Here is a 27611-nt window from a genome sequence, read left to right as displayed (position 1 = left end):
TGACCAAATGAAAGCAGATTACTGGTCATACTGTTTTAATGTAGGCAGCTTTTTGGGGGGTTTGTACAAGGGAACAAGGGAAATGATTTGCATTTGTTTTCACAATGTGAATATAAATCAACATAATAGGACAATGTTGTTGAGATGACCAATTTATTACAGTATAGAAATCGCATACTGCTTACACAAGCTACAAAACCTCTCCATATAATTCAATAATATCAATCATTTTGAAACTCATCACCGTTCTCAATACTGGACAAATGCACAAAATCTAGTGAAGCACAGACATTCGTTTAGACATACATGGTATCAAAGTTACATACTTATGTTTTTAAGATATCTATAGAAATGTGTAAAAATCTCATAAATCATTTTGCCAGTAGCAATAAAAATATTGAACACGCTAGAAATGTGAACAGAACAGCCATTTACAAGGGTCATGATGGCAATGCTATAGTGTGGACGGTATAAGTTACTTACATATTTCACATTTAATCAAAGACTGGTATGGAGAAAATGCACCAACTGATAGCATCTATCCAGACGAAGCATGGATACAAAGCGGTTGGCATTGTTGTGACATACAGTGTCAAAGTTCAATTCACTTTCAAGAGTTTAAAAAAAATATACAGCATGAAGGGTTTCATTCCAAAGCGCTATACATCCATTTTGCTATCTTAAAGTCATAAATCAATATTTCAAAAACGCAGATGATTATATTCTCAAAAATATAACTATTTTATAATCAAAGGCCTTGGAATGACTTATGTGCTTTACTTTCATGCCAGAAACAATTTTGTAAGAATAGGCAATGGTGGATATCATATTTTGGAATGAACCTTATATAATTTATTCAAAATATTATGAAAATATATTGCTGTAACATTCAATCTGTAAAGAAGTTAATGAGAATGGACGCTCTAGCCATATGAAGTCCTTTTGAAATGGATGAACTGAAAGTGAATTGAACCCCGTCCTGAGTCAGATGTTCGATCCCTACAAACTGATAGATAATAAGGTAAACTAGAGCTAAGTGACGGACTGATTGTCAGGCTGGTTTAATGTGGCTGGTCCCATTGTCATTCTAATAGAAGACACTTTAATGTTAGTATGCACAAGACAGGAGGAGGAGTGCGTCATTAAAACTAGCATGACGACCAACCGCTCCTCGTTTCCACAGGCACCAGACTCTGGCCAGCAGGGACTGTCAGGGTCCACTGAGCACACACACACACACACACACATGCACACACGCACGCACACACACGCACACACACACACACACACACACACTCACACACACACACACGCACACACACTCACAAGTTTTTAATCTGGTCTAGTTCTCTTTCCAACATTGGCATATGCGTCTTTCTTTGTTAGTAGCACATCATATATAGCATCTGGAATATAATAATACGAATATGAAAAATAATATGAATAAGAATACTATATTTTACAGTCTTGAATTTCTCTCTTGCCAATAGTTAAACTGATCTTTTAATGCGCAAATGAGTCATGAAAAATACGAGGCTTATAAAAACATCTTCCCTCTGATGTCTATGTAAGTATCGCTACAATAAAGATGCATGTGTCTGTGTGTGTGAGTGTATGTGTGTGTGTGAGAGAGAGTGTATGTGTGTGTGTGTGTGTGTGTGTCAAGTGAGCTGAGGTGCCTTATAGGTTGCTGAAGAGTTCATTTTTCTTGGTCCAGTCCATGGGCGGGGCTCTCTTGTTGGAGCGTTTCTGGTGAGCGCGCTCTTTGACCTGCTGCAGGGTCAGGTTCAGGGCCGGGATGGCCTCCGCGGTCACCTGCTCCGACTCCTTAAGAGCGGAAAAGAGAGAGAAAAGATGGAACGAGAGAAAAAGAGTTTTGTGTCTAATTGTTAAGTGCAATTCAGCAGGAACAGCAACAGAGTTCCTACACATTGATTTGATTGACACATTTGATTGAAAGTTCAACGCTTTTTCCAGACAGTGATACATTTTGGTCCGTGTTCAACATACTATAATATACGCCAATAGTGGCAGGACATTACGACTATCAACTGTGTGAAATACCAGTGTCTCTATTACGTTATAAAATATGTAGTCATGTGTGTACTGGAGCTGAACAACAGGTTCCCTGCCACACTTTTCCAGACGTTTTGTGCAATTTCAAAGGTGTTTGAGATGTGGAAATGATCAAGTTCGTTTTCAGTCTTTTCAGATGCATGCAGGACCCAGTGAAACAGTGTTAAAGGACGCACCTCAGGAGGGGTGTTAGTGGTCGGGGTTATGAGCGAGGTGTTGGAGGAGGCGTTGGACGGAGATGGACTGACTGACAGCTTCGAGTCCCTCTCTGCCTCTTTGGCCACTCTGCCATTCACCTGGGAACAGAAACACTCGTCACTTAACACTCATTAACATCGCTTAATTACATTTGCTGACAGATTACAAATGATATTGATATGATAATGATAATAATGATAGACAGCAACGCTTAATTAGGATTGGCCTTGTCGTGACACCAATGCTGAACTCTTCACAAATAAAACAGAGGATATAAAAACAGAGCAGCAAGGGAGATACATTTCAACAAGTGTGAGTGGGGCTTTAAACTATAATCTCTTTCTTTGCAGCCTTGGTGCAGTATTACACCTAACCACATGGGGGCAGCCTTGCCTATGAGTTTGTCTTTCTTCTGTACCTCAGTCTATGTTAAACCGCCTGTTAAGTGACATCACCAACAGTTTAAACATTATCAAACATGACTTTTCCAGAACATAATTGGCTTAAAGGGCAACATGTTGGAAACAGCTTGTTCCTGCCCATTAAAACAGGTACAGCTGTGCATCTGAACCTCATTTTGCCTGGGAATGTGACTGGTGGAGGTGCAGTAATTACACATCACTTTATCAAATAAGCACTTTTAATAGTGTTTAGCAATTTGAATGCGATGACCAGGTCACAGGAGGAGGCCTTTAAGGTCCTGCAGGCTCAGTGGAAGCAGCTGCAGCTTAATGAACATAAGCCTGCTGGACCTGTTGGGCTCAAGGAATTAAAGGCGACTCCCCCTGTCCTCTGGTGACAGCATCTCTCACCTCAGAGACACCTTCTGCCTGACCTGCCGCCCCCCTCTCACCCCTTCAGACTTGTGTTACGCAACAAATGGAAAAAGTCGAACTTTTGCTGCTACATATACAGTCATTAGCTGATCAGAGGCTTGGATCAGGCTTCATTTTGCATATTTGGCAAAGCTCCCAAGCTGTAGGGAGCCGCAGCAGACACAGTAGTCTTTTAGTTTGTGTTCCGGTGTCTTTATACCGGCCTGAATTTATCTTATCAACACTGATTTACACGTCTCGTCTGTTCACCTCAAAACTATACACTCTGGTAACCTGAGAGACCCTTGAAAACAATGAGCATCCTTGTGATGCCACTGACAACAGCAAGGACAGCGTTAGCATCTCTTTAGTGTCTTTATTTTTTAGAAAGCATATATTGTAGTCACACATACAACTCATACTTTTATAAGAGTATAAGTGTGTGTGTGTGTGTGTGTGTGTGTGTGTGCCTCTTACAGTAAGTGTTGGCCAGTCTGTCCCTTTGGGATTATTCCCAAATACTTCAGTAGGATTAAAATGAAGCTCAGTGTGTGGCTTCTAGCCTAAAACTATTCCCCAAAATCCCTGACCTTCTATATAAACTGTGGGTCAATTCACCTCATCTATTGGAAGACTTTTATTTTTAATAAGCAGTCCGTTCACAGCCGACCTTGGTCAAGTAGTTTCAAATAATTCAAAGCTAATGGAGTTGTAGCTGGGTGGGGTTTTCTACACAGCACCATACAATGAACCAAGACAATCACAGGAAAGAGTCAGAAAGTCAATTCAGTACACTTTTCTGTGATTAATAACTTACTTTATGAGCATCTGAATTCTCTGATGTGGTAAACCCCACCCATCTGGTATGCCAAGCAGCTTAAGCAAAGGCTAAGCATTATTTGCAAACACTGTTTGACCCTGGCCTGCTTGGTGGCAGTCTACACCAAACTGGGAGTAACAGAGTATCAAAGCGGGAGGCTGAACTATTATTGACCTCCGCTGTGCCAGGAAGGAGAGACTACACCAGTGAAGAGGGAAGCTGCCGCTGCGGGAGACCGACAGCTCTTCCCACACTTCCCCAGCTCGTCCCTGCCAGGATGTCTCCTAAGGATTTCAAAGCCAAATTGTAACTCAAATTATAATGTAGAGTGTGATTCTGTCTTTCTCGCTCTCTCTCTGTGAGATATTTGCTATTGGTGAATCTTACCTTCTCCTCCATATCTCCATTAATGACAGGGTCAGGCAGTGGACCTGTAAGGAAAATAACACAATGATCAGTCATGGCCTCTACAAAAACAGTTGTCTTTCCAATTAAAAGAAAACATGACTTCTGCCTTTGTATCTCCGCTTACAGTGCGGTAAGAAGGAACACACACACTTACAGATGAAGATGAAGATGAAGAGAAGACCACTAACACACCAGCACTCCTACTTACAAGTCTCCACGTTATCAATGCCCCAGATATATCCTGTGTGCTCACCACTGAGCTTACTGTATCATGCTACAGTCCTTCAGTCCCACTTTAGACTAGTCCGCTCCACTGCAGCTCCTGAACCATCAGAGCAGAGAGCTCCACTCTGCTAGATCAAGAGTCTATCTGCAGCTCACCTTTCATTCCACCAACACCTACTCTATTACATAGCACAGGTATGTGCAGATCATCTATTATTCACACAGGGTTCATCTTCACTGAGATGTTCACTGACCCTGCTTAGCTGCTACTCCTGGTCCACTCTATATCTCAACCCCCCCGCTCCCAATGAATCCACAGGCCTTCTCACCTGCCTATCAAATAGCTGATGGAACGTTTTCCACTAGGCTTTTGTCACAGAAACGCAGGACGTTTAGATTTCCAGAACAACATTTTACCACAGACAATACTTAAATCTCACTTCAACAGGTTCTCAATGTACACTTGAGTCCATATAACCACAAACAGAGCCAGGGGCCATTAGACGCCTGAGGCTCCCCATCATCAGAGGATGGATACATCCCTTACCTTCCATTCCTCTGATCCTCTACCTAGACGTGGAGCAGTCTGGACTGATGACCCGTTATTGCTGTAGATAGCAGTCGGTCCTTCAGTGCTAATCTGCGAGCAGAGTCCTCCTCAGGTCTTTGCTGTGTGTGTTTGTACCCTGACTCTGAGAGGAGCCTCTCCAAGTCCCAATGCAGCTCTAGCTACAGGCTGAGAGGCCACTTGGAGCTAGCGCCTTGGAAACCAAACAAAGGTGCTGGCCAGCCTGGGCGGTGAGAGGGAGGCGGTGTGTGTGTGTGAGTGTGTGTGTGTGTGAGTGTGTGTGTGCTGAAGTTAAGAGTCAGAGCAGGCAGGTGCCCTCTGAGTGGGCAGCACATGAAGTGCAGGCAGTTACCTGGGCAACACCCCACTGGAATCTCTCCCCTGCAGGGTTTTTCTTTTAATCCTGGATTGGAGGACCAGTGTGGAAATATGGGAGTTTATAACAGTTTGAGAAATCACATGAGAACTGCCTCTTGTTCAATGAAACTAATTCAGTGCGTCTTTAAACTTACCATCCTCCTTACAAACTTACCATGAGACAAGAGTAGGCCTACACAAGTGTCACCATGCTCCATTACTAATAGAAATAATTAATTTACTAATAATCAACTGGGAGCCTTTCTGCCAATTCTTCCAAACCATCAAAGCTGCAATAAAATCTCAAAAATGCACGGCTCTCAACAAGAAAAATCCATTTCCTCTGTTCCTGAAATGTTTACTTTGTGGAAATACAAAGTTTCCGCAGGACAATACACTTAATACACACACTCAGTCTTCCTCTCTCACTCTGACTAACACCTCTGTCCCGGATACGGAGGGCAGGGTCTTGCCCCCCTGCCCCGACTGTTGCCATGCCGACAGCTGGCAGCGCCATGTTTATAAGAGAGCTTGCGGGTGCAGAGTGGCACTCAGATGCCCGGCCAAGCTTTGAACACACACCACCTGACTGAGGATCAGCCAGTGTTACTGTGGAAGCAGCTGGGATCTGAAGTGACGGGCCTCAAACACTGAAACCAAAGCACAGACTAGGGCTCCCCCTGGGGACTCTCTTACGTATAACAGCTTTGCTAGTAGCAGGGTGGTGTAGGACAGTGGCTCTCAACCTTTTTGGCTTGTGACCCCTTAAAATGAAGCAATGCCTTCCCCTGTCACAGGCTGCATATGCAGAGTGGTGAACAGTTCAGCCAAAGAATGATTTTCCAATTTTCCTTTTCTTTTCTTTGTTTTATTTGATTATCAGAGGTGGTCTGGAGGCTGAAAACTATTCAGCATATCACAAGAAAAAAAGCAAAAATAAGACAAAAATCAGAAACATGATAATAAACTTGGATGTCAGAAACATGTTTTTTTCCTATCATATAAATCATCTCGCGACCCCCTAAAATGATCTTGAGACCTCCTGGGAGGTCCCGACCCGCAGATTGAGAAGAACTCGTGTGAGACCACCCCTTTCCCTAATTGGATCAATAATGTATCAGATGTATTATTGTTATTATTTGTGACTGGGAAATGACAATGCAAATTTACACTTGAGTGAGAAACAACACTATTATTGAATGGATGCAATCTGGCCCTTATCTATCTAATCTGGTCTATTTCTGTCTAAAAGATTAACTTTCTCCCCAGAGCATCAACATGAGGGGACAGCAAGCTGATGAGCTCAGTGCCTCAGTCTGCCTCTGTCTGTCTGCGTTGCTTGGCAGAGACAGAGGAAGAAGGGAAAGGGAGATAGAGTGAGAGAAAAGAAGAGGAGAGAGAGAGGCAGAGCCAAGCAAACTGTGGAGACAGACTTTGAACGAGGACAGCGAGGAGAGGGAGAGCGGAGACTTCTGAAGAGGGCTATAACAGAAACAGAGGCTGTTGAAGGAGAATGGGATTGGAGTGAATCATTACGAGCTAATTGCGGTCGTTCGCTCGCCCCTCGCCAGACAATTGCGGTTCGAAAAGTGACTCGCATGTCTGACGGTGATTGTGAAAGTGGTCTGTCTGTCTCTCTGTCTGTCTGTCTGTCTGTCATCTCACCGGTGAGGTGGTCCAAGGCGGGGGCCACTCGGCACTTCTTGAAGAAGGCGTCTGTGTCTGGGTCCACCACCAGCAGACGGGTCTCATCCCCGCCCGCTTTAATGACAGCCACTACTTCTGAATGTGTCTTGCCCTCCACCGGCACACCGTTCACCTGGGGAAAAGGAGAGAGCAAGAGAGAGAGAGTGTCCAGATTATGCCTTCTTGGAGCACGACTAGAAATCCTTCAAGGTTAAATCAGCCACCGCTATTTTTTCTTCTTTGATTGTCTGTCATTGTTCCCACAGAGAAGTGAACAAACTGTTTATCACTGTCAGGATTCCTTTCTTAATATTATCACTTCGTCTGCCAGCAGTTCCAGGACGGGAAATCCTGTATGTCCACACACACACACACACACACACACACACACATATACTCACACACAGCTGTTGCTATGCCCGTCGAACAGTACTAGGTTACATAAGAATCTGCATAATATGCTTAATAGCTTACACTCCCCACTAATTTTCATTAAAACCTTTTGATTTCAGCTAGATCAACTATTATGTTGATTATGTTCACTATTATGTTCATGTCTCACATGGTATTTCATGGCGTCCCACTACGACAGCTGTGAGGGGCTTTAACACACAACTCACTGATATATCTCAGCATGTCAGGTGGCCCCCAGACCAGCTGAACATTCTGGGATAAAATCTCCATGGGAAAGCACATGTGAAATGTCTGCAAGGGTGTGTGTGTGTGTGTGTGTCGTGCATGAGTGTATGTTTAGGTCATAGGGTGGACCTGCACGTCTAAGCCAGTCCCACAGAGGAAGCCGGACAATAGCGGCTCGGCCAGTAACAGCAGTAACAATGGCTGTCCGCTTCACACAAAGCCCCGCTCCTCAGTGGGTGGTGAGGCTGCATGGGGCCCTCTGGGGGTCTGGAAAGCCTTCTCCAGACGCCCATACAGACCCCGACTCAAGACTCTACAGTGCTTTCGCTCCCACCGCTCGCTCTTCTTCCTCTCCTCGCTCTATCTCTCACTCCTCACTCCTCTTCTGATTCCTCCTCTTCATTTTTGTCTGTTTCCTATACTATCTCTCTCCTCTCTGTGCTCTCTCATGTCAGGCCACAAAGTTAGTCATTCACTCACCAGAGAACGGACTGTGGGGAGGCGTACAGACTCCTAACCACACAGCCACCCCTCTGCTCTGATTTGAATGTGTTATAAGTATATTGGGCTGAATGAGTCAGCAATGCTCGTTCTTGCTTCTGCTTCTGCTGGCTAACTAAATAGTGGAAGTGCAGCCTAGAGGTCTGGAAAAACATTGTGGTTTAATATCTATGACAGGACAATAAAAACAGGGAAATGAGGTCTGTGGTGGGCCTAGCAGTTGTATCACTGGAAACTCTGACCTCTAAGACATCACTCACACTCACTCACACACACATACACACCTCTCTTCAGGCCAGTCTATACTGGAAGGAGGTGGGCACAGGAGACCACAGACCAGTGACAAAGCTGATTATTCTTAACTACACACTTAACCTTGTTAAAAGACTCGACCACTTCTGAAGGTCTGAGCAGAGCATGTACCCGACCTGGGCGCAAATACTAACTCAAATGTTTCAGGCTGCTGGAGGCACCAGATGGGTGGGGTTTACTTAAGCAGGGTGAGGTGGGCTGTCAGTTACAGAAGAGTACGCTAACTTCATTTTCAATCGCTTTCCTGTGATTGTCTACACTTTCTGACACACATTGCATTGTCTGTGAGGCAAACCCCACCCTTCTGGCACTCCAGACAAATTGAAACAAACACTCTTATTTGCAACTACTATTTGACATAGCTCTACCACAAGGATACAGTGCTTATCAGAGACAAATTATCCCATAGATTAATTATTTGCAAATATTGTATGACCCAGGGCTGAAATGTATTCTATAAAGAATACATCAGACATCAATTTTGGTTCCTTTTTTACTAGGAGAGTGTTTCTAATGGAAAAATCAAGTCGGTAAGAGTGGTAAGTCAGCTGATCTCTTGATCAGCTGACTTACCGCTCTTAACAAAAGAATTTCCGCGCTGCCACTGTGCCAGCATTGACCTTAATTCAGGTACCTGCACTATCCTGTCCTTGGACTTGAGGCCTGCCCTCTCTGCTGGAGAGTCGTCGTCCACAGCTCTGATGTACTGGCCGGGCCGCGCCCTCTCGCTGTGCAGGTTGAAGCCATATCCGTTGGGCCCTCGCCGGATCACACAGAGACGTGGCCGCAGTTCAGTGCACACCTCCTGGGAGAGGACACAGAGAAAAAACAGCTATGTCAATACACTGTACTGTACGTGATGTGGATCAATACATCGGCTCATTCGCTCGTGACAAATACCTCAACCATGGGCCTCTGTTCTGGAAGAACTAGAGGCACAAAGACAACGGAGAGCTCCAGAGAATCGTTGACCATGAATATGCAGCCTAGGTTGAACATGCAGACACAGACACAGTGGGTCCCTGCATGCTGGTGTGTTGTGCAGGATGTGGACAGTTAGGGCCTTTAACAATCATGAGTGAACCAGCGCTGTTTCACACGTGACACCAGTTTCTCGCCAGGAAGGAAGAGGGTCTCGGAGGAGAATGGAAGCATGTGATTGGAGAGGGGAAGGTTGGCAGGAGGCGCTGCTCTGGCCTGAGGAAGGGACCGGTTCCGGTGTGGTCCGCGGCTCCGAGCAGGACAATGGAAGCTGGGCGGTGACCTCTGACCGGCTCCCTGTCTCTGTCCCGTCCCACACTGCTCTGGGATGGCAGGAAGAGTTAGAGCTGTATTGTCATCCAGGAAAAAACTCTACCTCAGTCCCAGAACCTCCCTTCCGCTGTATGGATGAAGCAGTTTCTTAATTTAGCGAAGAGAGCTTTAATGGCTGGGTCATCAAAGAGGTCGAAACATTCTGTGCGGAGCTAAATACGGGAGTTACACAGTGCAGGAGACAGCAAGGAGGCATGGCCATGATAATCAGTGTCACTCTGACCCAGTCTGACCCGATACTCCCAACACATTAGAGCGGCTGTGTGCTTAGCTCTGTGATCCCACCCTTGGTCAATTGAATGGTCTAAAACAATGAATGACTCACTTTCTACATAAAATACAGGCAGTAGGCTGATCGGTTAAATCAATCATCATCAATGGACATATATTGACTGTAAACATTATAATAAAAAAGGCAGTCCAACTTGACCATTCTCACACACAAAAGCACACAACCCTACACTGCCAATGAGTGATTCTCATTTACTGTATTATGTAAACTGATTGTATTCATGTGTAATCAGGCAGTTCTACACAGAAGCAGTCAGCTGGGTGTTGCCTCCCTCATCGTCACTTTGTCTCAGACAGGAAAATGCCTTTTGTTGAAGCAGCAGCCCCCCCACTCTCTCCACCACTAACCTCTCCCTCACTCAGTATGGCATCTGGAGTTTCCTGGAGGCTCAACTTCCCGTTTTCAGGAATGACAGAAGCAAGGCAAAGATATCTTTTCCCCCCATCCACCCTTCAAACCAAGTCAAGTTGATGCAATCTTTGAGAAAACCCTGGTCATTGCCATGTATAGTATGATGAAGTAGATATGGCTACTATTAAAGCTACACTAGGCAACTTTGCACATTGGCGGCTCCAAATAGCAGCAAGCTGTAACTGTTTGAAAATTTTCAAATTGGGAAAAGTTGGCAAAAGTGGGAAAGAGGGCGGGGGGGTTTATATCCGGCACAAGAATTTAATTTGGGAAAATAGGGCAACTCTCAGGGTCTCAATTAGTGGGGATGGGACGCTCTTCTTTATTGCAGCCCCTCTTAGTGATTTAGGCGGGTAAGACAGACATGACATCTTGCAGCTTTAAATTCCCTTTAAAAGCCCTTGAGTTTTCTGCAAAGCTATCTTGTCTAAACCACTTAAACACAAAACATAATGGGAAATACAAAGAGCGTGGCACACACCTCTTGATGATATGATGCATAAAATGTAACAGCAGGTTTGCTAATCATCACAGAACATCAAAGTAGAGTGCTGTTGACTGGCCCATCTTTCCCAGTCAAGAGCCCTGCGGGACAGAGCTGGACGTGGCTAAGAGGCCGCTGAGCAGCAGGACTGTGTGCACATCGTTCACTCTGCTGATCAGGCACGCTCCTGATAAGAGCCCTACACAGTTTGATCATACTGGCAACTGATTATACAAAAACGGTTGTCTTTGATTACTCATCCTTAGCCTTTTCTAGTGTTACGCCCAAACTTAATGTAACACAACCTTGATTATCGATTGTTTTAAGTATGAAAAACACATTCAAGAGCATAACACAATATAGACTACACAGACAAACAGCAAAGCAGCCCTTCCCAGCTTCCCTCTCAGTTAACTACTGAGCTGATGCAGGATTCAATTAGCTCTGAGTGTTTCTTATTACTGCCCTTCCCTCCTCCAGAACCCTGGAATTAACTAACGAAGCCAGTCACAGCGGTTTCTCTGCCTCCTGCCTTTGCTGTGTAATGGCAGAGTTACTGCACCATTTGCATGGAGGCTGATGCTCACCACACAAGAGATTACAAGCCATTTTCCCTTTGTAATCAACAAAACCCATACAGGAACTGAGGCAACACTTGTGTCCACTGATTAAAAATAACAAATATTTGGGGTCATTATAACAATATGCTGTTCAAAAATCGGATGCTGTATTGCATAGAGCTTCCAGAGTAAGCTATGATAAATAATTATCCAGTTAAGCATGTGATGAAAATTGTAAAATAACAGGCCTGTTGAAACAATGAATTCAAGTTTTTGAGACTAGACAGTAACACCGAGTCCCATCAACATTCAGTGAAGCCTTGCCATCAGTATCACTGACTCTCAGCTGCTGTGGCCAACGTTAGGCGTCCCTGCACAGGCAGCGGGTCAGAGGGACTCTGGCAGGGACAACAGAGGAGGGTTTGTGTCAGAGAGGAGTGGAGCGGGGAGGAATCTCCACGCGGGTATGAAATCTGTGGAATCTGCTGAACACACACAAGCCAAGGCCTTCTCCAAGGAGGAGAACCAAGGAGGACACCGTGATTCACTCCTACTACTCCAATATGTATGTGTGTGTGTGTGTGTGTTTGTTTGTGTGTGTGTGTGTGTGTGTGCATGCATGTGTGCATGCATGTGTGCGTGTGTGTCTATATTACACCTATTGCATACAGTGTTTCCCCTAGGATGGAGTTGTAGCAGCGCAGGTGAAGCGAAACATTTTTTTTTTGCACAAAAATGTTTTTGTGCGCTCGCAAAGCGCGCCCTGCCGGGAGGTTTTTATGTGTCTGCCGGCACCAGAAGGGCTCTTGAGGCCTCAGTACAGACAGTACATTTGTGCACAGTAATGAGCAGGGGAAATGTCTGTCTAGCTTACATATGAGGTGTCTCAAGATTTAGGAAAATACACTTTTATTGAACATAATAAAAGTATAATCTTTAAAACATTTATTGACATTTATTGAACAAAAAATATATTATATCAACAACCACCCATATACAGTAAAATCACATAACACAAATACTACAACAATCCAAAAATAATATGTAACGTTAATGTCTCTGTGAGGGAATGTCAGTTGTCTTTGAGATTGACAGCTTTCGTGCGTCACGGTGGCCCTCGCGCATAGTAAGGCCCGCCTCCAGGAAGAAGAAAACAATCAATGTGGAACACCTACTATCTTTGTATCAAGATGGATCTTCCAAATGTTGTTTATTTTCCTTGCGAGATGTCCTGGCCTACACATCATATTCTACAGACTTAAGAAAACATCTTTGTTTGGTACAGATCCCTGCAAAAATCACACCATAATCATTTTAATACGTTTTTCAATGAAAATGAGAATAATGATGTAAAAATGATCATTCCCTCTAATATCGCAAATCATATCGCAATTGCAATATCAGTCAAAATAATCGCAATTAGATATTTTTTCAAAATCGTTCAGCCCTAGTTTGCTGTAACGTTACTGTGCGATGCTCACGTGAAGTTGCAGGACTGTTTTCCCTTCGGCGAATGATAATCCTGAATCCGTGATCAGCATTGCTGCTTCATTGTTGACATCTACCCGGTGCTTGCTGTTATAATCGTTGTGCTGACATTATCAAGTAAGTGCAAAGTTTCTCGTTTATATGCTTTTCTCACAGGTGTGTGAATTGACCTGGATATGAAGTGTCCGTAGCACAAAATAATATAACGTTAGTTTCTAAAGAGATAAGGCGAGCCCTCTCCTCTCCTCTCCTCTCCTCTCCTCTCCTCTCTTAAAAAAAATAATAATTCAGCAGCGGCGGTCATATTTCAGCAGTGGCATAACGCCGCTGCTAGGTGCATATACGTAGGGGAAACACTGTATGTATTTGCATGCTGCATTGATGCCAGTAAAAACAACAAAAACAACAGAAGTCCTCCACAGCACCACAACAGAAAGCAGATCAGTGCAATTGTCAGTTACAATGAGCTGCAGATAGCCTTGGGAACATCAAAGGGACAGCCACAGAACATTCAAAGGACATACTGTATGTTTACAAACTGATATCATAACTCTGAAAACATACATAACTCTTACACATGCAATCAGTTGAGGCTGGGGGGGGGGGGGGGCAGAATGGCACACAGTCCTATCTGCGGTCTAGTGACACACAAAGCTATGATCTAATAGCTCCTCCATTTACACCCAGACTACAACCAAATATTTGCTTCAGACAGGCTTAGCCTTGACCTGAAGGCAATATGAGTCAGGGATATTTGTATATTTCCCCAGATTCTTTATTTTGTTTAGAGTGCTTCCCAGACCCTAAAGCTGGTTATCAGTGCATAATATGTTTAGGATGGAAAACACAGGAAAGTGCATCTACTTCTGCACACATATAATAATATTAATAAATATATAATATATAATAATATAATACCCCAATGCATCTAATTTAGGACAGTATCACCTCGCCTGTGTGAAGGAACCCCTCTTACTTGGGGCTCATGACAGTTTTCCCCCTTCTTCCCTGGCCTCAGGTGACAGGAGGTTACCACGAACCAACAAGCAAATCATTTGCATTCCACTCTATGTGAAGTGATATCTGGTTCCTTCGGTCAATTACTCTTGCCCCCCACATCTCTGTCTTACGTAACATCCCCACTATCGATACTGCTGCCTGATAGTATCAGAGAGAGATTTCGATTGTGTGAACTGATCTCCTTGGCCCAGAAAAGCACTGACAGAGAGCGAGTGTAGCTTTTCAAGATGAACACACTCTCTTGGTGACACAAACTTTCCCTTTGAGGAGGGAAGTGCAGCACAGGAACTGTTGACACATCTTCCCTCAATATGCTTCCCTCTGTGCTAGCTCAACTTCCTGACATAAAAGAGAAATCAATATACAATACGACACGCACACACATACGCACGCGCAAAGTCCTGGAAACAGAGGCTTTCATGACAGTTAACATGGAAAGGGTGAAGTATCTGAAAAAAGCCATTTTCCTCACTCCAGCTTGAAGAGAATGAGATCACCGTGTGTCCTAACTGTATCTGGCACCTACTAAATGAAGCCAGGCGTCAACGAGCCACTCCAAAATGCTGATTAGCAGGACCACAGGGCAAATCTGACAGGGGGATCTGTGCTGTTTTATGGTTAAGAGGATTGCGGGGGAACACACAGGCGCGCACACTCTCCACTGATCTCCCAACATGAGCGTAAGCCATGAGACGCAGCGCAGGGTCTGCTGAGAGAGAGCAGTGCAGACTCATCCCCTCTAAAGCTGAGACTTACTGTAAGACACGAGCTGAATGGAGGGAGGGAGAGGAGGCATGGAGGAATGGAGATTTGAGCAAGGACACACCTGCAAGCACATTTATCTTAACATGGTCATTAGCTTTGGATACCAATTTTATTACTGTTTCATTACTTTTACCAATAATATTACTGTGATATTAGTCCCATACCTCTGCTGCTGTAGATAGGGGCTGGATGGAGGGGAGGAAGGAGGGAAAGAGGGAGGAAAGGATAGTTAGGCGGCAAACCCTGTAGAGGTACTACAAGGAGATCTTGACAAAGTAGCTGAGTTTACAGAGACTGATTTGGTTTCTGCCATGTGAGAAGAACCATTGCATCATTACTGTCTTAACCACCTTTGGCCAGAGACAGACCACAACATGAGGCAAAGTCACACTTTATTTGTACCAACTTAACTACATTCTAAGGCAAGGATGCGAATGTCTGCTACTGTCATATGATATATTCCATTAGTTTCCAAAGTTCAGCTTTCAACTTTTTCTCAGGGTATCCACATTTTCTAAATAATTATTCTTATGGTCCAAAAATGATTTTGCAGCCTATTGTGTAGAGCTAATTTAGCAAAATGTACCCTGTTTTATGCTACTAACTTCTAATTTCTAACTAAAGAGAAGTTTTTATTTATGTTGCACAGATTTTTTGGAAGGCTTTGGCAACTAAAAATAGGCACTTGCTTTGAATACTAATTACAATTTCAGGACCAATTTTATATTGCTGTAACACAATTCTGAGTCCCATGGCTGTCTTGACAGTTTCTCTATCTTCCTCTCTCTTTTTTAAGATACAGACCTTATAGGTGCCCCACCCAGAGGCTGATGTAACCCTATTTTAGACATGATTCTGGCTCTCCTCAGGAAGCAGTGTTAAGCAAGAGATAAGATACCGAGGCCTCTGACGCAGCTGCAGCACCTCAAACCACATATACGGGGAATTGTTCATGTTCCTGCTGAAGATATAACTCTAAACAAATGAAGTGTTGCATTCCAAAATGCTATATACCCATTGTTGGAAAACCTTTGCTTCCTGAAATGCAAGTCAGTATTTAAAAAACAGATCATTCTAGCTTCAAAAACAGCTATTTTGTAACCAAAGATCCTAGTTGACTTGAGAAGTCCTCATGCCAGAATCATTTTTTCCCTGTAGGTGTAATTAAAATAGTGGATCTCATTTTGGAATGACACTCAAACTTAACGGACCATCTAACAAGAGATCAGATTGGCAACTACTATATGTACTGCAGCAAACTAAAACAGCAAAGATTCCAATGAAGAAGTGACAAAAAATGTACAAAAAGCAAAAGTACATCATACTCAGGAAAGCATGGATACTTTCTACAAAGGTTGTGTGTCCTAAATACAACACAATGGTCTTGTCAGATTACTAATTCTCATTTTAGATCAGTGAAACAGACACAAATGAACCCCGATATAAAAGTTTTAGTATAACATTGTCATTACTTGTGCTCACACAACTATTCCTGCGACTTCAGTAAGGCAAAGGAGCAAAGGAGTCCTCTTGTTTTCCACTGAGGTACCCACAGGTAAACAAACGATTGATAGCCAGATTGATTGATTTGCATTTTCTAAACCCTCCCAGGGGGGATAAAAGCATCCAGCAAACTCCATAATAACCATCCATCATGTTAATCACACTTTGACTCAGCCGTTGGTGATTTGCATCAGCCAGGCTCTCCTGCTGATTCTGTTTGACAGAGAAGTGCTGTGGCTGCAAGCGATTCAGTCACTGGCACGGAAAGATCGGCCAGTGTGTGCGCACGTGCATGTGTGTGTGTGTGTGTGTGTGTGTATGTGAGTGTGTGTGTGTGTGTGATGCCAGAGGTTGCAGCTCTGCCACTCTGCCTGCCAGTTGCTTCATATTTTCCCCATGCTAGGCCAGGGGACTGATGTGTAACTACAGGCCTTATAATGGAGCGCATATAGAGGACATCTATTACTGTAGGCGCGTGTCATTCCAGCACAGCTCCAGGTCTCTGACTCAACTACTCTTTTTTTGGACATACCCAGGAAATAAAACATGATCGCATGCTGAAGTTTCCTACTGGAGTACATTTTTATATGATTATGTAAATACCTCACTGCCATCCTGTTAGGCCATTGATATATTTCAACTGTTTTTTTCTAACCAAACTACAGAAGAGCATTAGGGCCATTGTAGGTGACATTTTTTTTTTACCACAGCTGGTGGCAGGGGGAAATTCTGAGATTAAAGAAATTTCAGAGAAAAAACTCAGAATTTCTGATTAAAGTCAGAAATTTGCAAGGAAAAACCTCACAAATTTCTGACCTTAATCTCAGAATTTCAGAGTTTTTTCTGAGAATAGCCCCCTCCTCCCGGCTGCAGTGAAAAAATAAATCTCTTCTGTACCAAACAGCTGCTTTCTGCCACTGATAATATCCACAGGCCTCGTTCTGCTCTGCACATCATCAACTGAAACCTGTCACAGCTGGGCTCTGCATGCAGATATGTCACCTAATACAGTCTTTCATCTCTCCCATCACTCTGTGTCTCTCTCTCCCTCTCTCTCTCCGCCGCTTACTTCCTCCCTCCTGTTGTTCTAGTAAGAGAGAGGGCAGCTCTCCCGTGAGTTGGGGCCCCTTTGATCAGTATAAAGAATAACCACTGAAGTGACACGCTGCCAGGCACCATGATTACTCAGTGAAATATGACAAATCCTTGGCCTCCCAGTCCTTGTGATTGTCATGTGTAATTGTCGACAGAGATTAAAAAACCCCTTTAAAGCCCAGAGGACAGACCTAATAAATGTTTGATGATCTAGCTCGTATAAACCAGGTTCTGTTCTGCCCTCCTGTACGTTGCTGAGTGTTCGGAGCGCACCACTCTCTCAGGCGGGGTGGGGGTGTTGGATTTCAGAGTAGACCATTGAACCAGCTGCGAGGCAGGCAGAGGGGGAACAAAGCACCCTACTGTCCCCCCCCCTTCCATTTGAGGATGGGACGTACTGGGTCTACAATAGACACTAAAGAAAAGTTCTGTGGTTCCCGTTACAATAGAGTCTTTAGGGGGAAGGTCTGAAAATAGAAAACCGATGTCAGTCATCACAGTGGGGATGCAGATGCTGATAAGACTAAATGGAGGGGTCTTGATTACCAGAGAGGCCTATAGCAGACTCTGGAATACCTTTGGAAATGGAGCCAGCAGGTTCTGCCTCTTCTCAACGCTCATCTGTGGTGTCCATCTTCAGCTCGTCCATTCCTCCAGCCATCTGTCTTTATCAGTGTTGCGTTAGACCAGACCAGCACTGGCCACCGGTCTTGTCCAATCACAGACTGGCACTGAGGCGTCAACAGAGTTTATCTCCCCGACCAGTCTTCCTGTCCCTCACCCTCCACCCCTGCTGAGCCGAAGCCCGCATCGGATCAACAAACTGCTCTCAAACACTCACAGAAGGGCATCTCTCTCGCTCTCTCTCTTGTACACACACACACACACAAACACACACCAAACCCAGAGCTATGCAGAGATTAACAATGGTATGAGGAAATGCAATAAGAGACAGAGGGAAAGGAAAAAGAAGAGCGGAAAAGGACCTCATTGTCATATATATGTAACATCAAATAGATGTGACAAAATGCTGTGGTCACACTGAACACTGCATTTATCCAAGTGGCACGAGCAAACATTTTACACAACAGCTGCTCCTTTTACAGCCAGTATTTCCTGTATCTGAATCTCTTTCATCTTTTCAGTCAGGGACCTACAGTACATGAGAAATTCAGTCTCACTCACATAGCCTACTGCTACTCTTGTAATGCAGGGATGACCAGAAGTAGCCCCCCTATTCATTTTGGGTCTTGGTCTATAATTTAAAGGAAAATTCCCCCCTCAGATACTTTTTCACTGCAATATATCATCAATCTGTGATGTTCAGTGCATTCAGGTTATTTTGTGAAGTGTTGCAATTAACTTTTTTATTGTGTCCATATTTCATCCACCTGCCTCGTGTACTTCTACTTCAGTTAGTGATTTCCTAAATTTCCCAGAATGACTTTCGACAACCTCCAGTGAACTCACCTGGACCTTTTTCCTTTTCCGGTTTTATGCATAGCTGGAGAGAGCAATATCAATAGTGACAGTGATAGTAACGACAGGAGAGCAAGAGTTACCAATTGAGAAAAAGGGAGAGCTGTGCCCCTTACTCAAAATGCAACATGTGATGTGGCTGTGTTGCAATATGGACTATTGATGCTACTGTCAGTGGAGAAACTGGTATCTCTCTTCTATGATAGATTTCTCCTGATATGATTGTTGAATGTCGGAGCAAAATGGCGAATCTAGAAAGAAGCTCTTTGATTCTGAGAGACTGACACCAAAACCTGATGTTTACAGTTGATGTTTTTAGATTGTTGTAATTTTCTCCTATTAAACTCCATTGTAGTTGTGCTGGCAAAATCTCAACATGACGTCACATCATTTACACATCATGGGAATAAGAAAAATACACTACCAAACAACCAAATGGACCCAGAAATGCAAAATACATCACCAATAGCTGGTTTTTAACAGTGTTAAAGTGCTTTAGGGTGGATTTCAGATTATTTAATGAGTGGAGCCAGTAGTGCAACCACTCAGCATGAACAGGCACATACGCCATGTATGGCGTCTCTGTCTTGGGCGGTGGACGCTGGTCAGAGGGCGACGGGGGGTGAGTCTATTTCAGGGCGAGCAGAGTCATTTCCCCCCCTCCGCCCCTAGCAGGGCGCGGCCCTCCGGCTCATTGTCAGGCAGGGGTGGTGAACCTTTGGGAGAAAGGAATGGGAAATGGAATGTGGCATTGTAGCTGTCTCCGTCCAGCATCCCATGGGGCCCTCCCACTGCTGGCCCATTCCCCGGGTCCCAATCACAACCCCCCCACCCTGGGTTTAGGGTTGAGCTTCCACCCTCCCTGCTTCTCCCCCTGACCTGGGCCAGAGTCGCCTTGGCCGTGAGGACGGAGAGACAGTGGTGCTGCTGTTTGGGACTGGCGTCACTAATGCCACTAAGAAGCTTCAATCAGGGAGAGCCAAACTTTGCGCGGCAAGACACACACACACACACACACACACACAAACAGCTACTCCAATAAACGCCTTTGGACTTTAACAGAAGCCTGGTATGTGTTTGTGAGTGTATGTAAATGTCTGGTTAGGGCTGGGCGATATGGACAAAATCAAATATCACAGTATTTTTGACCAAATACCTCGATATCGATATTGCGACAATATTGTAGGGATGACTATTGGTGCTTTCACAAAATATTTACACAATGAGATTTTTGATAAATAATCATCAGTAATGTGGATATAATGACTAAGTGGGTAAAGGCAAATAATAGAACAGCTAGAACAGTCTGGTAAGTTCAGAAAATTACATCACTTTACTGTAATGCAGTCTTTAAAACCAGGAAAAGACAACACTTATGTTATGCCATATCACAATATTACGATATCCAAAATCTAAGACGATATCTAGTCTCATATCACGATATTGATATAATTTCGATATATTGCCCAGCCCCTATGTCTGGTAGTTGCTACTTTGCAGGAACACAGTGCCAACCAAAGGGAGACACTCTGGCCACTGCCTGTGGCTCTTCGACTGGTCAAACCGGGTTACGTAACAAACTTGAAATTGTACTTTTGGCTTCTCGTAAACAAATAGGCAGATGGAAACATCTTACACACATAAAGCCATGAATCTTTGAGTTGAAACACAATGAAGCCTGACACTCTCTCCGCAGCCCTCCACCCCGTCTTGTCATGTGGACCATTTCCTTTGGAACACACAGCTCAACAAAGAGGAGGGAAGGGAAGGGTGACTCCCAAACGTTCTTACATGCATGCACACACACACACACACGCACACACACACACACACCAACACATGCACACAGAAAACAAATATACATGCAAACATATGAAGCCCAAACACATGAACAAATGTCAAACAACAGTGTGAGCCTAGTCAAGCCAGTATAGAACGAACCACACAGTCATACAGTATATCCTGTAATACACAATAACGTGAAGTCCATTAGCTACCTAAAGAGAACCTGAACAATACCTTAGGCTTTGCAACACGGATTCAATTCATTTTACTGTTTACTTTGAAACATGATTTAGTTTCTGTTACCTGAATGACCTGCTGCTTTAACCAGTAGGCTATCTGTTACCTTTTATTGTATTATACAGTATATTCCATTTTCAGTTGGTGCTGTTAAGAGTAGGGGTTCAGTGTCTTGCTCAAAGGCACATCTACAGGATAAATAAATCGAACCAGTGAACCAGCTCAGTGGTTTCTCTGCTATGGGCCGCACTGCCACACCTAGTATATCGTGACAGCAACAAAAATTCAGCTGCAGGGACTCTCCCTGGTCAGGAGGGTGAGAAGAGGATCAAGAGGAGGAGGAGGAGGAGGAGGAGGAGGAGGGGGAGGTGTCTGGCTGATTTTGTACCTCCACCAACAACAATGACAGGAAACCAGCATAAGCGTTCTAGGGTCTGTGCGCTGGCCTGGCCGAGGCAGGCCAAGATTCCCACAGACAGCAGCAACCAGCTAGAAACTCTGACCATCTTGGCTCAAAAGCATATTTACTGTAGGTGGGGCCATTCTGTCACTAATACATGACAAATGATCATCAAAAGATGACATTTTTGTTCTATTAATAGCATAACGTTATCCACAGGCTATTTCAGAAGGCATGACATCAAACAAATGAGGACGTGCTAAAGCTAAACGTCAACATTTTAACACTCAACACTGTAAAATCTCAAGCAAAGTTTGTGACCAGACATTGAGAATTGCATGGTGCAAGTACACCCATTGATTTGCCTTGAAATACATAATTATATCCCACTGAATACGTTATAACCCACTAGATAAATAACCAAACCCCGAGTCAAATCATTCCTGCAGAATGCTTAGTAAAGGGCTGCAGCTGTAGCAAGGAAGACGTACATCAGATCCTGTGTGTTAGTAAATGTCTCGACTATAGAAAAACATGCTTAACTTCAGGGCTTGCTGCAGGCTACAGACATATTGACCTGACTGTTTAAGTGCGTTTTTTTGTTCGCTAGCAGCTGATGCATGGCTAGCACATAAAACCAATTAAAAAAGCTATTGTCGACCCATGTACCAAAGGCCATACAGTGGAGGGTAGACTCATTTAGAGAGAATCCTCCCACACAACAGCCAAAGTGGGATTTGCTTAGGGAAACATATTATGCCATGCAGTTAAAACAACCCTCCTTCTATGGAAAGGCAATGGGGGACAAAAAGCCAAGCGTCTGCGGTAAAAGCAGTGGAGGTTTCATGCTCTTTAATAAGCAGCTTTAATATGAATGGGCAGATTAGAGGCTCTGTATCCGACAGAGAAAAGAGAGAGAGAGAGAGAAGTGACGACTGGAAGATTGACATAAAATCGACAATTATTATTAGGTACTGTGGCTGCTAGGTACTGCAGAATCATATATAGAGACTCATATACAGACAAATACAGAGAGGTTTACACATACACAGATAAACACTTGTCTACATAGCAAATCTCATCTAGTCGCAGTCAATTTCATCTGACACAAGAGCCTTTCCCCTCCTGTAATTAGTGCTTAAAGACAGCCTTATGTAAGCAGCCAGCAGTCATTCAGGAAGACTCCCAAGTCCCAAAACCCAGCGCTCAGAGCCTCGCACCCTCACGAGCTCCCACTGGAATCTCAATGAATCACTGCTGAAGTGACTCTTCCTCGCAAGAAAAACAGAGGCAAGAGCAGCAGCGAAGGGAAAGAGAGTTAGAGTATATTAGGTAAATACAGCTGTTGAAAATAAATAAACTTAGAGGGTTTCATCCCAAAATTATGTTTATGTTATGAAAAATTGAGACCCACACTTGCAAAATGTTTGCCGGCCTGATGATAAAGATGACTATGGAACGTTATTGAAGAACCAAACTTAAGACCTTTGCTTAGAAAATAGTAATATTTTAGAGGATCTAATCAGTAGTATTGTTGAAACAATAATCAACAAACATAAGGGAAAAATTAGTTTCCAAAAGAGGTATATAGCATTTTGGCATAAAGTCTTCCACCTGGATGTTCCACAGCCAACTCAAACATGGCTGCATAAAAAACTCAACAAACTCAATAAAACAGCACATATCAAGAGGAAAGTCACAAATGTAAACTTGATCTCACAGGACTTTCTCTGAACGATGTGATGGATCTCAATCTGTAAAACGAGCTTGCTAATATGAGCTGGAGCAATAGAGAGTCACTTACAGAGAGCATCCATCCCTACTTCACTGCGCTGAACAATGGGAGGGTCAAATTGTTACTGCCTGGTAAACAGAAAATGACCTTTGGAACCAGCGATGTGTTTTTGAATGGTTTGTTCCACAGTGACGAGTCAAACACTCCTATTTTTACCCGGGCCTTCCTCCGTGCACACCTCCATTTTTGACCTTCATCAAGGCTCATTCCAGTATTTTTAACACCTCCCCGGCACTCTCTCACTTCGCCTACCGTCATCCTCATACATACATACACACTCCACATGGATTGCACACACGACATCAGCGTAACCATGGCAACCTTGAGCGAGGCTCCTTGGTTTCCGGAGAGGGCGTTTCTCTTCGAACCCTCTTTTGTGTTGCTTCAAAGACGAGGCCAGACAGGCAGCGTACGGACGTCAGTGTGACTGCTAAACCAACAGTGTGTGTGTCTTCCAAGGCTGTATGTGTGTGTGTGTTGCTGTTGTGCTGTGTGCATGCTCGTGTGTGTGTCATTGGCTGGGCCACAGGGCCCGGGCACAGGAATGCCGGACAGGATGTAGGCAGAAAATTCCAGAAACAGTGGAGTTGGAGCAAAACACGCCCTGAGGTGCTTCTGACTGGAACACAGAGAGAGAAACAGTAGACTCTAAATGTGACTTACTGTATCCCTAGAGTCCAATTTACACATTCACAACTCTACTGTGTCTTCTGTCCCTAAGTAATTTGCTTAGCGGGGCCAAGAAATCTTACACAGGTCTTTGTATACATGGTGCAGCGATATAAAACGTAACCTCACATTACATCTGAAAGGGTCACTGCATTGCCTGATATATATTGGATTCTCATTTTTCCATCTGTATATCGAATTCTGGGCGAATGTGAAAATGAGAATCGGAGCGGTGAGAATGAGTTTGTTAGGAGTGCTGTTGTTTGTTTCGACGCCACCATCCTCTGGGTTGCGTGCCAGTGTGAATTGTGCTGCCACAGCTCCATTAGGCCATCTGTGAGAGGTCGAGAGTAAACACAGGAACAATCGCTGTATATTCCTAAAACACACAACATAACCCAGGGTGTTTCGCAGCAGTGCTCAAGTGCTGTTCACCAACATAGCGTGGGGTCTTGCTATTTTCACTTGAAAACAAATTTCTCTTTCTCGTCTACATACCAGAAACATAATTCCTGAGGCACTGCATATTCTGGATATGTGAAAGCTGTAATTACAAAGTTATTATAAAAAAGGCTGTAAGGGTGTAATGAGTACCCAAAACCTTTGACATATGTCTTAAGTCTTTGCTCAGTAGAGCTCCAGGAGTGAGTGACACTGATATTTCGAGTGACGAAACTGGACATTTGTGCTTTGCTTTGAACGCCCGGGTTCATATGAGGACAGAGAGCTTGCAGATAGACAAGCAATCTCAGTATCCTCCTTCATTTTGAATACATTTCACTTTACCTTTAAGTTCACAGAATAAAAGTTAGTCCTGACCTCCCATTTTATTGTGTGGGTTAGGGTTGGAGCGTTGTTAAAATGTTTCTGGATGTGCTGTTGTGGAAGAATCAGCAAAATGTATACTGAACAGCAGCACCAGTGGATATCCTTGTAAACGGATATATCAGTATTATTTTCATGTGGAACTGCTTAATGTGGGGCTTGTTGAACAACAATTAGATTATAAGTACATACATGAGCCAGTATGTCTGCCCGTCACATGAGTGGGTACGTCCGGTCTGAGCTGGACCACACATGGACGCTCAGACTGTTTAGACACCTTGTGAAAGGCTCTCTGACCGCTACAGTATAACATAAAAACACAAACAAGACAGAGGGGGGGAAACACAGCCTGTTCCATGGCCAGAAAGGAACCAGAGAGAGTGAGAGAGAGAGAGAGAGAGAGAGAGAGAGAGAGAGAGAGAGAGAGAGAGAGAGAGAGAGTGTGTAGTTGTGTAAGAGTGAGACAGAAAGAGAAAGACAGAGAAAAGAGAGAGAGAGCAAGGCAGAGTTTTTGCTAGTCATTGCACATATGATGAAATGCCGGGCACTATAGCCTTTACTCCCACCTAGAATAAACCACCAAGGAGGAGAGTCGGACAGAGACAGAAACAGCCTCGAGGGTAAACATCCAGGACACAGCGAGGGGCACAGATGTTCCGGACTGGAGCGACTCTCCTCTCCTCAAGTGCTTTTTAATGAACCCTGGTCCTGAGCAAGTTCTCAGCCAGGCAGGCCGCGCGGACCGAGATAATAAGAGGGATTTTCAGACACTCTGTTTGGGAGCAGCAACAAGTGACCGCTGCAGAGCGAGAATGTGCCCATAATGTTTTTTACAGACAGCTGATGTTCATCAGAGATCAAAGGTCTGAGAACATAATTGAGTGGGTATCGTTTTGGGGAGGAGATTTAAAAAAGACACCAAATCATTTCCTGTTGTTGTTTGTTGTGGCACGTTGAGCAATGTAAAACATTTGTTATCGTTCTTTTCTTTTCAACACAAAGCCATCCTGCCATTTCTTTCTCGGATGTTAAATATCTGTGTCCTTTGTACTAGCGTGCAGCGTGTGCACAGATAGCCATTATTACTGGCTTAATGCTTAAGGCTTAACATTAGAAATAGCGGTGGCGTCACTATGATAACAGAGATTTTCTTAGGCTGTTGTTAAAAACAGAACAGTTTGCCTCACATTCTCAGAGCCTGAACAGGCGGTCGGTCCTTGAGCCAGCAGAGCAGGCCAATATTGTAAGACGGTTGCATGAAAACACAGATGTATACAGTTTTATATCAAATCTGCTGTGTAATTCAAAAGCCCCTACATAGTAATAATATAACCAGTTGTTCGAGAGGAGTGAGAGGGAACAAGAGGGAGAGAAAGAGAGCTGGAGAGAGATAGAGAGAGCATGACAGACAGAGAGAGAGAGAGAGAGAGAGAGAGAGAGAGAGGGGTCCCAGTCCGGTTCTGTCTCTGTTTACTTGATCCCCAGGCTGAACCAGGTTGTTTGTCCTTTTCTCTGTAGCCCTCACCCACTGCAAATGTCCGGCCAACTGACTCGCCTACAGCCTGAGAGCTCTGCAACAAGGACCATGTGGGTGCAGCTGCCCATATTAATGATGTTATTGACACAGAGCACCTATTCTTCCTGGGACATGATACACTCTCCAATAATGCTTTCAGTTAGGCCACTTACTGTCATTACTACACAAGCGTGCATTGAAGGCAGACACTCAAATCTAATTTATGTTGAGAAGCAAACTGTAGCTGGAGAGAAAGAACATCTGAATTGTAGCCTAAACGACTAGTGACTTGAGCACAGATGAATAAAGAAACTACTGTTGAAGTTTTCAGGCCTGCTTTCAGCCCAAACTGACCCAGAAAGTGACACTTTATGTGTCGGTTCACACTCTGCTGAACTCACCTTCTCGGAGCTCATGCTCAGCTTCTTCTCTACGTGGCCGTGGATTTCCCCGTTGCTCTCCGGGACCGGCGTGGACTCCCTCGGTGTCCCGTCCTCCTCCTCCTCCTCCTCCTCCTCCACCACCACCACCTCCTCCACCTCCACCTCCCTCTCCTCCGCCGGGGCATGCCGCTCATCCCCGTTTTCCGACCCTTCGTCCAGCGGCAGCGGGACCCCCTCCGTCACATACTCTTTGAGACACTTCATGCCGTGTTTCTTCAGCAGCTGCTCGGTGTCCGGGTCGACCACGATGAGCTCCAGCCGGCCCGCGGTGGCTCGTATCCGGGACACGACCTGCTGGTGGCTCTCGGTCTCCACGTCCTCCCCGTTCACAAACACCAGCCGGTCCCCCGCGCACAGCCCCGAAGTTTCGGCCGGACTCTCGGGCTCGACTAACCGTATAAACTGCCCGGTCTTACCTTTCTCCCCGTGGAGGTGGAAGCCGTAGCCGTTGCCCCCCTTCTCCAACACGCACAACCTGGGGCGGAGATACTGGCTTTTGCTCGGCATGGTACGGGCTAAACTGGCGGCGCTTTCCCTCGCCCTGCTGCTCAACCTGTTGCTCGCGCACAGTAGAAATGTCTAGAAACCTGTTCGGGATGCTGGTGCTGAGGAAGGGGGGGTGTGAATGAGTGTGGTACCCCTTTAAAAAAAAAAAGCAACCTCCGCCCTCCTGGGGAACTAGTCCGTGGGAATGGTGGTGGTTAGTTTTTGTCCAACTCCCTGCACTCGTTCCTTACTTTTTTTTTTTTTTTTAAACTCTACTTCTGCCGCTTTAGTTGGTTCTCACACCTCCGATAATCCCGGCCGCTCTCTGGCTCTCTCTTCCAGGAAAACTGTGTCCAATCCACGTCCCGACCCGGACTGAGGCGCCAGAGGCTGAAGTTGATACTCCAGTCGCTTTCCTTTGAGGGTGCGACAGAGTAGA

At 44.5% G+C, this 27611-nt stretch overlaps 1 protein-coding gene across 1 annotated transcript; it reads right to left on the bottom strand.

Moving 5' to 3' along the window:
• LOC139655911 (Na(+)/H(+) exchange regulatory cofactor NHE-RF1-like) lies at positions 1-27576 on the bottom strand. The gene is made up of 6 exons (XM_071533325.1): positions 26645-27576; positions 9240-9410; positions 7133-7286; positions 4297-4340; positions 2253-2372; positions 1-1818 (listed from the first exon to the last, which is right to left on the bottom strand). The coding sequence occupies exons 1-6, from the start codon at positions 27191-27193 to the stop codon at positions 1681-1683; spliced, it is 1176 nt and encodes a 391-aa protein (XP_071389426.1). The 5' UTR covers positions 27194-27576; the 3' UTR covers positions 1-1680.
• Between the last annotated feature and the right edge of the window lie 35 nt (positions 27577-27611).

The sequence above is a fragment of the Centroberyx affinis genome, unplaced genomic scaffold (assembly GCF_046629955.1).
Source record: "Centroberyx affinis isolate AG114_WGS23_722 - 3 ecotype Tasmania unplaced genomic scaffold, CSIRO-AGI_Caff_v1 ptg002360l_1, whole genome shotgun sequence".
Lineage (NCBI taxonomy): Eukaryota > Metazoa > Chordata > Actinopteri > Beryciformes > Berycidae > Centroberyx > Centroberyx affinis.
The sequence above is the reverse complement of the archived record's forward strand: the minus strand, read 5'-3'. Positions and strand labels throughout refer to the sequence as shown.